Here is a 13,041-nt window from a genome sequence, read left to right as displayed (position 1 = left end):
TTTTTTTCAGCGCATTTGCATTAAGCAGGCGTCACTGTACAGTATCAAGTGTCCCTGTATGGGCTCTGTAAGGCAAGGGACAAACACTGCGGACGTTTTGGATGGTGGACGCAAAGATGGACAAAAGAGTAGGGGGAGATGTTCTGCAACGCCTGTTTAGAGTTACAACAACGAGCATACAAAACACAAGGACCATTGAAATATAGTTATGAAGGTGCAAGGCACTTAAACAAAATGTGAATTTTGCAACTTCATTTAAAAAACCCATAATAAATAAGTTGGGGGAAATTATTTGGGCTAAATGCTACATCAAGTGTGGCCAAACTGAGTTACCTTTTGGAAGAAAAGAAAACTCATAAAACATGATTGCTTAATTTCCACAAGGCACAATGTAAAGTGGATAAATAACTAGAATAATAAAGCCATCACAATTATTAAATAAAAAATAGTGCACCCAAAAGCATCTTCCAAAACGAGAGTTTTCCGCATATTCTGTGTATCAATCTAAGTTGAAGCAGGCTTTAGATATAAGTTCCTTCTGGTGTTTCACCACAACAAAGCTGTCGAGAAAACCCTCTTTAGATGTCTCTCAGCGGTGATGGATTATGCACTCAGGGTTGCATAGCTTGGAAGAAGAGGAGCCTTCCCCCTTTTCTGTTTCACCCCTGCTTTGGCTGCCACCATCACTGAGGTTTTACCTGGTTACGTCCTTGGATTCTTTTGTTTTTCTTTTGAATTTCCAAGGAAACAATACAACTATCGTCCCATACACTATGGCTTATTATTGGTAACCATGATCCACATCAAAACGACTGTTACAGGATCATAATTCAGTTTTAACTAAAAATGATACAACGTTTAGCTTGGATACTGACTGTAATTTTCAACCGAAAACGGCGTTAATCTTCTCAGCCTGTCCATTAAAATGGCAGTTAAGGGCTAAATGTCCCCTCAGTTAATCTCAGTATTGGCTGAAGGTAGCCCATCAGAGCAAAATAAATAGAAATTTAAATATATTGGCATCTGCTTGTATCTCGTTAAATCCACCAATAATACAATAACAATAGTAGTCGGTATTATCTTTATTATTATTATTTAGTAGTAGTATTATCAGGCGAATTAAGTAGTATACATCAGCACTGACTGAAATGGGGGAAAGTAATTAAATTCGTTTTGTTTTCCTTACCTCACACCCTTGAACACACTCTCTGAATTGGAGATAGGATCTATGATATACTAGCTCAGCAAGACCATAATTTAGCGCCTCCGCGCCTCCACCACAATTCTCCGTGAACTCTGTTTGAACCGCCTCAGTGGCAATAAATCATTTTTCTCTCTCTCACAAAAGCGCGCCGGTCGCTCTGGGTGTCAACCCTTTTACAATTCCTCCTTACCTTCTGCGCTCTCTCGCCTGCTGACACAAACAACCGAGCAAATCGTCGATAAACTTTTATTTTTCATACCAATAACTTACAACGGTATTGGGGAATGGGGAGTAGGCCTATCTGCAAGCGCGCACACACGGGGGAATCTGCAGAATACAATTCTTGTATTCATTTTATTATATTTTCCACATAAATTATATATTCCTTATTCGCAAAAAACATAATTGTTTTTCAGAGCTCAACAAATGCACGGATAAGTTAATGTATTTCCAGGGGACAGAGCTGGGCAGATAAGAGGAGACTGAGAGAGAGAGCTGGGGAGAAGACGTTAATGGGCAGAGGATGCTGTCGGTTAAAACGGTGCATACAAATGGCGCTGTCTTGGCAGAGCAAGGAGAAGATTTATGGGCCCGGTGCCCTATATTGCTGTAAACAATGCAGAGTGAAATGAAAGGACTAGAGTTTGCAGACTGCACTTCATAAGTGGGGAAAAGACGCACATTGTCAATTTCCAAAACAAGTCCTGACTTTTGCATAAACCATGTGCATTAACATGGAGTATTAATTTGGGCCTGTTTAAAGCACAGCTCACTGTAAATTCTGGCCTGTCTGTGGAGAGTGCACATAAATCCAGTCGCTCTGAAAGTGTCACATTTGGAAATTACTTTTTTTTTTACTCTGGGGAAATATGCGTCTTCATCAGAATATCTTTAAAAGTATAAAAAACAAATATGTTTGCTATATTTTCCTGTGAAATCTGATAAGTGTTAACAGCTTGTGTGTGTAGTAACAATTAAAGCCATTTTGTTTTTCTTCGCAACTAATGATAAATTGACCTGTTTTACTGTTTAAAGCAAACCTTTAACATCATCATAATAGGCTTCAATTTATAACAATACATTTTTTTCATCAAATCGATTATCGATTAATCTGGACGTGACGGCAGGTTTTACATTTTGGTAGTGAGGTGACCCTTTTGCACATCCAGATGATGTATTTTGCCTTTAACATTCAATTGCCGGCAACATTCCAAATGCTGCAGCAGCTGTCCTCAAAGTATGAGACTACTGCAGTAGAAAAGCAACTAGTGGCCCCACAAATACACCAGAGAATCATTTTCACAGAGCAAATCAAATAAAAAGCACATTTGCACTTAACCTATACATAATTGTGGATCTATAGTCTCAGGATCCCAAATTCAGATCACTTTTGCTAATGAAAAGTGAATAACATAATCATAACTCAATCTAGTGACTGTCTGGGCCCCCGGTGACACCTTGAACTGAGGGAAAATTACTGTAATTTCTAAGGTCTTCAACGATGCAGCAAATAGGCAAATGAAAAATTTCTCAGCGAGGCATTATGATGACATGAAGTGTTACTGGCAAGTTTACCCATGGCCATCATGTCCTGTGTGATGTGATGTTGGAGTCTACAGCGTGATATCAGTGTTGATCCAAGCTGCTTTGTCGTCCCCCTGCTTGAAATGTTTGCCAGCACTGACAGTAAATCATTTAACATGTCTGATGGAGTTTTAAAATCTAGTTTTATGTAAATGTGTTTAACTCAACATACACACACACACACACACACACACACACACACACACATACACACACAGGGACAAAAAAAAAAAAAAAAGACATGGTGCATCTGCTCCCAGGAGGGGCGAGAGATTTACGGATTTATGACACACCCACTGCTGGTCACTGCGAGAGAGCCTCGCTGTCCCTGGAAAATAGCAGCATGACCCCTGTTTCAACTCTCAGCTTTTATGCAACTGCCATGGCCTCCGTTTAAACACACTACGCCATAACAATACACCTTTCATCACAAACCAAAGTGGTTGAAGAAGACACACCTGAGACGAGTGGAAAAAAACGTTTTGCAGCCTACTTAGACAATAAAAACAGGTAATAAACCACTACACCGACACAACAGCTGATCATTTTGGTTTCGTATTTGCCTCTTGTGAAAACACTTCGATGGCTGTTTATGTAAAGTTTGTATCCACCGAGAGAGAGAGATAGAGAGAGAGAGAGATAGAGAGAGAGACGCCTGAAGTGCTCATAAATCACATGGAGCCTGCAGCGGTGCAATGTGAGCTGAAAATCATGTGTGATTCAACAGTTTCGAGTCAGAAAAGAAAACAGTTAGGGCTGAGTAAGTGTTGGGGAATTTAAACACTGAAAATACATGAAATAATAACCATATTCTTTTAGTTTAAAAAAGAAGAAGATTCAACTGAGAGCAAAGGACTGCTTTAAAATAATTCGCTGGAGGAAGATTAAAATCAATGAGCGATTATTTGAAACTTTAAGAGTGGCTCTTATTCATAAAAAGGACAACAGATGAAGCTAACTCACGGATATTAAGTTGTTTTTAGTCATGTTGATCTTTTAAAAGGTAAGACTTTAACAGATGTAAGGAATGATTTGCTTGCTTATCATGTGTAAAGTATAATATAAAATTATGACAAATATCTGTGTAAATATTTAAAAAGTAATGTTGATGTCATTGCCCATTAGTCCAAAGTTTAATAACAAAACGCCAGGAAAGACTTATTTATGACTGATAAACGACACGAGCTTTTGTTTAAACAGTCATTCTAAACACCACATTGTTTGTTCTCTTAATAAATCGAGCAGGGCCTTATATGGCTGTGTTAATTGTTTTTTTTGGCACAGCTCATTCAACGAAAAGTCCAGACATAATATCTCAGCGAATTATACTTCATGTTCTTACTTTACACAAATCTTCAATTACAAGAGCTCAAACAAAAAGCGACATTGTTCAGGTTGTGGTTTGAGCTCCACCTGTAGCCTCGGACACACGAGGAGGAGGAGCATGCTGAATTATCACACAGGCTATAAATAAGAGACACTCTGATTAGTTGCTTGGGTTTTAGTGTCAGCTGTTTATCTTAGAAGGCATGCTGTTGAATATGTTTCCTTGAGTGCTGAATATTTGGTCCTGGCCACACAAGAAAGACCAGACGTTTATTGCACAATGCATCCAAATAATAATATTGTGATACAATTGAGGCTGCTTGCAACCAGCAGTAAGGTTTTCCAAATAAAGTAAACAGAAAATATTTAAAATATCTAAAATAGCTCACATTTAACGTTGTTGTGTTAATCATTTTGGGGCGTCCGAGCAGAACTTTATTTCTCATCAATAAGCTTTATAAGTTACTTTCTGTCTCATTTGCGAAAAAGAATTAGCATTTTGATTAAAAATACATTTTAGGAAAGAGTGGCGTGTCAGTGGAAAGCTTGCAAGGTTTTTAACTTGAAGGTCCCTGTCCATAAACTAATCACAATGACCAACTGTCCTAGTACTGTCAGAGACACCAAGCTATAATTGGCAGCTTGTTTTTGAGCGGAAGTACCCGAGGCGAGTTATTCTCTTAAGTCACACAGAAGTCACATGACCGCATAGACTATTTTTACTGCCTCCTATTTTTGAGACTTTAGGGAATGTAATTAATCTCTGGAAAATGGGACATTTTTAATTCTTGGTGCTAATTTTAATTTGATCAGTTTAATACGGGTGTATAACGGGAAATATGCCCGTGTAATAAATGCACAAAATGCTTCTTCTTTTTTTTTGCATGCAGGCTCATAACAACTCGACATACAGATATTTTGAATGAAGCATTTCTCCTAATCTCTCAGAATATTGCTTTCATGTGTACTTCTGTAAACTCCGGTGAAAGTAACCACAAATTGTTGGAAGCTCGGTTTCACATGCTCCAAGAAAGACGCAAGTTTGGAGATCCTAGATCTGTTGGATATAGAGAAGAGGACTTGTCCGAGAGTTCAAAACTGTCCTGGGTCACTCTGATTAACAAAAGGAGCAACACATTCAGTGATGCCCCACCACAGGCCCCTCTCTAGGCACAACGCAGAAATATCCACAAAGAAAGACGAGGCCAAGGGGGACCAGTGAGGGCGCACACAGAAGGTACACGAATATAGAGTGAGTCAGGTCACAGGGTTGGGGAGGTCGGCCATCCAGACTGAAATGAGCTTAATGGGACAGAAAATGTGTCCTCGAGGTGAACTCGGCCTTCTCCCACTTCGCCCCCAAACTTCAATAAAGTAGCTTTTCAGCCTCGCGACATGGAGGCGACAGGGCCTAGAAAGGAATTGGAGGGATGCTGCGACTGTGGCGAGCACATTAATTTCTCTAATCTGTCCAGCAACATAAAGGCTTGTGGATTCATTTTTCAGCGCCGTCTCACCATTCTAGTGCCTCTCCAAAAGCCACGTCCAAAAAGCAGATGGTAACCGCTGTGGTCCAGTTAAAGTACTTTATTTCAAAGTACATTTAAACTCTAACGTTTGGGAATAATGGTAGAAGATATGACCTGGTAGATAATATTTAGTAAGATCAAAACTGGCTGTTGCCAGAGCTGTTTTCCAGAACATAACACAAGGCTCTCTAGTGAAAGATTGATGATGGAGAATACCTCTTCCCTTTGTGCTCCCTTGCCCCCCCACTACGTCAGGCATTTTATAAGGCCTATTCATGTCACAATTTAATAATCTATCAAATTATTGCGCGTCTTTGGGTTCAAGTCATGTCTAAACTGAAAACCCTTCTGCACATATCTATCCCACAAAAAAACTACAAGAAATGAATACATCTTTGTGGAAAAAAATAGATCTCAAGACAGTTGAGAGGTGCAGTTTGAGTGATATTTTGTAAAATAGTTGTATGAGTCCAGCAGATCTACAGTCTTTAACAGTCCTGTGCGTCGGTCCTCCGGTGTGGCCGATGACGTTGCAGTAAGACGCGCCGTTTTTTTTTGAAATTGTAGTTGTGGTGTTTCTTGAATTCTCGCGAGCTGCTGCACACTCTGGAGGCAAAGCACTCACTGGGGAGACAGCAGTTACATGTGGCAAAGTGTTTATACAAGCAAAAGCCGAGAGTGAACAGACAAGAAAACATCAGCATTGTTTTCTTTTTGCTAGGGCACTGCTACAGAGTCTGATAACAAAGGTCAACTACTCCATCACCACATGACGCGTCATAGAATCTATCTGCATCTCAAGACTTTATTGTATTTATTTTTATTTCTGTACATTTGAAAACTCAGCCGCATGGCGCAGTGGACTGCAGAACAAAAAGCAGGGAAAATACTAGGTTACAAAATGAATAAGAATATTTTCACAACAATGTGTAATCTAACAAATGTCCTCTTAAATTGAACGCATGCAGCTTTGTGTTCAAGTCAGGACGAAGGAGCACTGGCAGACTCAGTGCAGAGTGAAGGGCCTCAGTACTTCTCTTCAGCATTAATTGAATGCCCTTCAGACTGATGAGTTTGCACATAATGCACAGCGCAAACTATTTCATTTTCAGATTTTAGAAATAACTTCAGTCCATTATAAATTTGGTTTTAAAACACACACACACACACACACACACACTATCTCTTACACACACACACACACACAGTCTGTGCACGTTGCTAAAGACGCAAGAATGAGCTGCAAGATTTACAATCACAATTTAAAAACACAGTGATTCTTGTTTCCCTCATGAAATGTTCAAGTATTCACACATCTGTACACTTTTTAAGGTGATCCCTCCGAAAAAGCCATAAAACAATAGCAGACCTCATCTTGCCTAAAATGAAGTTCGACCAAAGGTATATAAAACTAGTAATGTTTTATTGACCAATATGATTAGCACAAGTACACTACACTCCGTTTATTGCATTTCACAATAATCAGCTTTTTAACGGTCTAAACACAACATCAACACCACAAAACTAAATTGTAAATCAAAATCCTGTTTCTGAAATACACGAGGTAACTCACACATTGTTATTGTCAAAAACAATACAAGTTCAAGATCAATGGTGTCTTCCAGCTTTTTTATACCAAAAATAACTATTATTATATTGATTTTCTTCCAGTGTTGTTTGAAATAAATAGATTGTGCATTTCACCTTGGGCACATGGGCAAAAGAATGGCCCACAATAACATTTTAATAAAATGTATATTTTGTCTACTATTTTTTTCCTTCATTCAAAACATTTTTTAATAAAAAACATCATCTTAATTGAGCATCAAATAAATTAAACCCTGTGTCACGTAAAAATAATTAATCGGTATTCGCAATAATCCATGCTATATAACATGCATTTTATATAACTTTGGACTTAAAGGAAACCGCACAAGATAGCTACGAAAACAAAATATATAATTGTTCTATAAATAACCAGTCCTTTTTCTACCCCTTGGTTCGTGGTTTTATAACCTGGTAATATCCTCTCCATGCTGTGCTCCGGTGAGTTCGTCGGGGGCCCCAGTGTTAGTGGCCGAAGCAGCGGCAACAGCGCCGGCTGCCGAGCTTGTGTTGGACCCGGAGGAGGAGGAGGATCTCACTTTGGTGTTCGGGAGCCTGTGATCCTTTTTCCATTTCATCCTGCGGTTTTGAAACCAGATTTTAATCTGTCGCTCGGAGAGAACCAGGGTGTGGGCAATCTCGATGCGCCTCCGCCGAGTTAAATATCGGTTATAGTGGAATTCCTTCTCCAATTCTAAGACTTGCTGCCGCGTGTAGGCTGTCCTAGACCGCTTGGACTCCGCTCCATTGTAACCCGGGTTCGCTGGAAATAGGATAAGTGGAGAGAAAGGGAGACGGAGAAGGGAGGAAAGGAGGGGTAAACAAGAATGGCCTCTACTGAGATATGGCTGGAAAGATTTATTGGATATGAATGTTTAGCTGTTTGAGAAATTTAAATGGGAAGTTAAGAACTTCTCAGGGTAATGAGAGGACACTCACATCCAACTATGAGCTAAATTATTAATGCAAGATTACAAAGCTCAATTTTTTTTTCTTATTCATTTCTCCCCCTCTCTCTCTATCGCGCAATACATAACAGCAGAAGCCACATGGTGATACGGCTGCCCTGAGTATACCTCGGCTATAAAATTTATGGTGGGTGTAATTACCAATGCCGAGTCGTAAATCCGCCTCAATTGTGCCATTTCAAAGGCTTCCCTGCTATCGGAGCAGGGGCTGGCAACGAGATGGGAGTCAGAGGGACTGATAAAGGGAGGGAAAGGGAGAGAGGAGCACGAGGAGTGCAGGGAACATGAACACACAAGTTGCCTACCAGTGCTGACGTGAATTTTCTTCATCCATGGGTACACCACGGGCTGCTTGGAGGAGGCTGTGCTGTTTGGATGCTCCGGGGTAGCTTGGTTGCAGGCGGAGGTTGCGGCTGGTGGGGTGGCGGGGGACATGGACAACTGTGGGGTTTCACATGAAGCAGGTTGCCCTTTCCCTGTCAGCAGGTGCGCAGAATGGGGTACTCCATGTCCCCTTGGCGTGTCAGGTTCAGGGATGCTTGCACAGTTATACTGGCGCTCTTGGTAGCTCGCCCGCGGAGGATATAACTCCTGATGGTGATTCTGGAAGCCAGTCTCCCTTGCGCGGCTGTAATATTCTGGACTATGCTCAGGGATGTAGTTATTTTGCGAATATTCCTCGCATGGAGGGAATTTCGGATCAATGTAGTTAGACTCCATCAAATACGAGCTCATGATCATTAATTTCTGGAGTGGAAAATAATTTTTCTAGCTTTGTCGTTTTTCTGCTCCATAAAGCCCTCCTACTTGCGAGCAGCCCTGTAAAGTTACTTTTACCACGTGACCCAATGGCCCAATAGCAGAGTAAGAGGTAGTTCCCGGATAAGGAACCAGAGGTATTTAGCATACCTACAGTCGCCATTGTGTGCACAAATATCTCTCTCCCTTTCTCTCTCTCTCTCTCTCTCTCTCGCGCCCCCCCCCCCCCCCTTCTCTCTGGTTGTGTTACCTAGGCAATTGATCTTGGGGACAAAACTAGTAGCTAGTTGCTGACCAAGGAAAAAATAAAACAGGCAAAATCCTCTGGTCTCGATTATTCAATGGGACAATAGGTGATTTGCATAAGATAGGACAATAGCAAACCAATCATTTTGTTAGCCTGCACGCCTTATATAAAGGTTATCTGCTAATTAATGAAGGCATAGTCTTTACTAACAGCACTTCAGCTGTAAAACTGATTACACTCTATTAATACACTTAAGAATTGGAGCTTTATCAGTTTTGTAAGATGATATTGCTGAAAGCATTTCAGCACAAATATTTAATAGGTTTGTTGTGAATCTAAATGTCAGAGAAGACTGGAGTGGTGAGAAGATCAGGGGGTGTGGTTGATTTTTGAAAGTAGGCCTGATAATTTATAATGTTGGAGAAAAGGTGGACAGGCTGCTTAAACAAAAGCCTTCATTCAATGATGAGATATTTGTCTATTTTAAAATTATATCCCTTTTCTTTCCCAGACTATTCATTAAAAGGCTCCGCCTTCAACTTTTAATTAGAAATTGGTGAGGATAACATCCACACCGGGCCTGATTGAAGCTGTCATGAAGAAGCTGCCTTGCAAATCTGCTGGAACGAAGGTGTAGGGTGCTTTACAATGAAGCAAATAAGATGATAAGAATAAAAAAAGCCATGGTGTTCCTATTGTCTACAGTATAAAACGGTAAAGTAAAAAACGCCAACACATGCCTTTAACTTTTGACAATAACCTCTGATTCTGAAATATAGAATAAGCATTTAACAAAAGCCTTTGATATGTACATTCAAAATAGAGAAAGTAGAGAAAGGTCATATACTACAAGTAGGGAACAGACAACAGTGGAGCAGCCAACAGACCAAACTATCTCAACACTGGGAAATGTGTGAAGTCACAAACCTGACAACTGCAGCAGAGCAGCATCATCATGTCACAAACCAGACAGAATGAACACAACCAGCATGATGTCACAGAGGACCAACACTGTCATGATGTCACAGACCAGAGAGTCTCAGAAAATTCTGGTCTGCTGAGTTTACTGCAGAGCAGTCCTATTGTGTCACAGAGAAGTTCAATCTGGTCGAGCATGTTGGAGCAGCTGTACACGCAGGGCAGTCCTGCTTAGAGATGCATTCACACAATAAGTGCAACTGAATTCATCAAATTCTTCAAAGGCTATTTTCTGACAGAATGCTGCTCTTATATTTCCATCTCCTCATGACTCTCTGCTCCACCAATATTAAGGAAACAGTATCTTATACTTGCAAGACACTTTGTGACCTTTGTTATGACCTTAAATTAAACCACGTGACCACACTATAAATCAGCGAAACTACAACCCATATTTCATGAAAGGAAATGCTGAGGAAGATTTTGAATAATGCAGTATTGCTTTATATTTACAGAAATACATGCAACAGATATATAAACATACATGTTTACAATACCCTATGTGTATATTTATTTTCCTTTAAACTATAGTTCAACTCATTGCCAAAACAATAACAACACTACAATAATATGTCAGTCTGGCTGCCTCCAAATGTTACATGCTATTCTTGACTTAAGCACTGGCCATCAGCCACATTACTGGAGGTCTGCTGTGATATTGTAAACTGATACTGCCTGGCTGTGTAAACTTGTCATGTGCTGTATGCTTCCCATTCTTATCTCAGAGTCAGCTGTGGTCAAAGAGAGACAGGGTTAACTCTCTAATAGCTCAGCAGCATCCAGAATGTATACATCTTTTCTTTTTTTATTGTTATGATAGCCTAGCTATGGAGTCATCTACAGCCAAAATTACAACCTATAATAATAATAATAATAATAATAATAATAATAATAATAATAATAATAATAATAAACGTCAGAGGCTCCCACTTGAAGAAACATTAAGCCTGAACAAAAGTAGCACACAAGTCAATCTCTGGGTCAAAAGCAGCAAATTGCACGGTAACTGATGAATATATTTTCACAGCAATAATTACATAATATGTTTAAAAATGAGACATGAAATGGCATTTCTGGCTGTCCTGTTTGTACAGAATGCGCACGACATTTCTATTACCCCTTGCTAGAATGTTAGAGGCGTTTTATAGAGCAATAAAAGCCGTAAATCAGTCACTTTTAAACGACCCCTGCTTCCTAACGTGTTTTACAGGGTCTGACACTAGTAGCCGCACACTGTCTGCACACATGGGTCTGCTCTCTGTGGCCTACCTACACAATCTACTGTCTGGACTATGAATACACTTTGTGACAATGTTATTGCATTGCTAGTGCCTGGATGTAGGCTGTGTATATCACTGATGCTTGTATATTCAATAGCATTGAGGAAAAAAGCCAGAGAGACGTGAAGACGGGCAGAAGCAGAAGAATCCATTGGCTGGCGTGGTATTTCAGTTGCCCATGTATTCCTGTAGAGACGTATTTGCGACTGTTTGCATTTCACACAAATTCGGTTCTACAGGGTACATATAGACAACTAATAATTTTTAGGTTAGACACTGCAGAGGTGATCTCTCAGCCAAACCTCTATGCCTGCAGGTTATCGTGTCTGAATTAGTACAGTATTTGTCACAACGAATATTCAGGATGCAATAGAGTAGAAATACTGCACAACGCGTGGCGCTGTTTATCACAAATACTAATCAATTCTGCTCTTAAGAGAATGTGACTTTAACATATTTCCTCCAATAAAATGAAATTCGCGTCTATAAATACGCCTTCGCGCGCGCACACCAACGCGTCGTGTGCAAAGGACAAGAGGGTCTCTTTTCTTTACGTTCAACCTCTGCCTTTGAGGTGGCTCTTATATGAATATTCAGTCACAAACACGGCAGATACAAAGGGACGGCGTGACAGCACAGATGAAAAATAAGTTTCTATTGTTCCCAACCATTTCTTCTTCTTGCTATTACCATACTGACCGCTCAGTAACCTCTCTTCCTGCCACTCTGGAAGCTAATGAGAAAAGCCTCGGATGAAAAATGAAATATCAGACATGTGACCTGTTTCGGGGTTATTAAAAACAGCAAACATGCTCAGGTTGTGAATCGATGGAATTGATTACAGTGGAAATGCACAAGGGTATTCAAACACTGTCAAAAAACATCTCAATCTACATATTTCCCCGAGTGCACTATGTGTATCAATTCATTCATTCTTTTTATTGGAGAACAAAGCATCCTGAGCAAACAAACGGTGAACTAAAGAGGAAATAGTCACAAAAAGAAATCTAACTCACGTTCATTTGGCTTTGTATGCTCATCTAAATAAAAGCAGTTTGTTGTGCACTCAGTCAGTGTGAACGAGCTGCACGCACACTCCATATTCCCCTCTCGCCCCATGCGCTCTGGCGGACGCATTTTAATATTAGTTAGACAGCCTGACCCGCGTTTCACCCCTCGCGTTTGACTGGATCCAATAGTTCACTGCCAAGGAATATTGATGGAGGGACAGCAATGAATTCTTTCTCCCCACAAATGGCTTTCAGATCGTGCACCTAGTTCAATAACTAGTTATAATGTAGAAGTACAAAAAATGAGGCCCTCGGGCGGACTAATTTGATGTTTCATTTGTTCATTTGAGAAATTGTTAAGCGCCCCCGCCCCGCCCTGTAAAATAACAACGGTACAAGCGTGTTCACACATGTACATGTAAACACAATAAATCTGTGTGAAACTATGTGGAGGGTGTGGTTGTGGCCATGCATGGCATGTTTTTTAATTTGGTGGCCCAGCAGCACCTGACCTGGATGCAGACAGTGCAGTAATATTCCGCTCCCTGATG

At 40.3% G+C, this 13,041-nt stretch overlaps 1 protein-coding gene across 1 annotated transcript; it reads right to left on the bottom strand.

Annotated features, from left to right (window-relative positions):
• Nucleotides 1-7,652: 7,652 nt before the first annotated feature.
• On the bottom strand, nucleotides 7,653-8,963 carry hoxc4a (homeobox C4a). The gene is made up of 2 exons (XM_076091126.1): nucleotides 8,522-8,963; nucleotides 7,653-8,011 (listed from the first exon to the last, which is right to left on the bottom strand). The coding sequence occupies exons 1-2, from the start codon at nucleotides 8,955-8,957 to the stop codon at nucleotides 7,653-7,655; spliced, it is 795 nt and encodes a 264-aa protein (XP_075947241.1). The 5' UTR covers nucleotides 8,958-8,963.
• Nucleotides 8,964-13,041: the final 4,078 nt, after the last annotated feature.

Source organism: Anarhichas minor, unplaced genomic scaffold (assembly GCF_050575085.1).
Source record: "Anarhichas minor isolate MPS153535 unplaced genomic scaffold, ASM5057508v1 ptg000003l, whole genome shotgun sequence".
Lineage (NCBI taxonomy): Eukaryota > Metazoa > Chordata > Actinopteri > Perciformes > Anarhichadidae > Anarhichas > Anarhichas minor.
The sequence above is the reverse complement of the archived record's forward strand: the minus strand, read 5'-3'. Positions and strand labels throughout refer to the sequence as shown.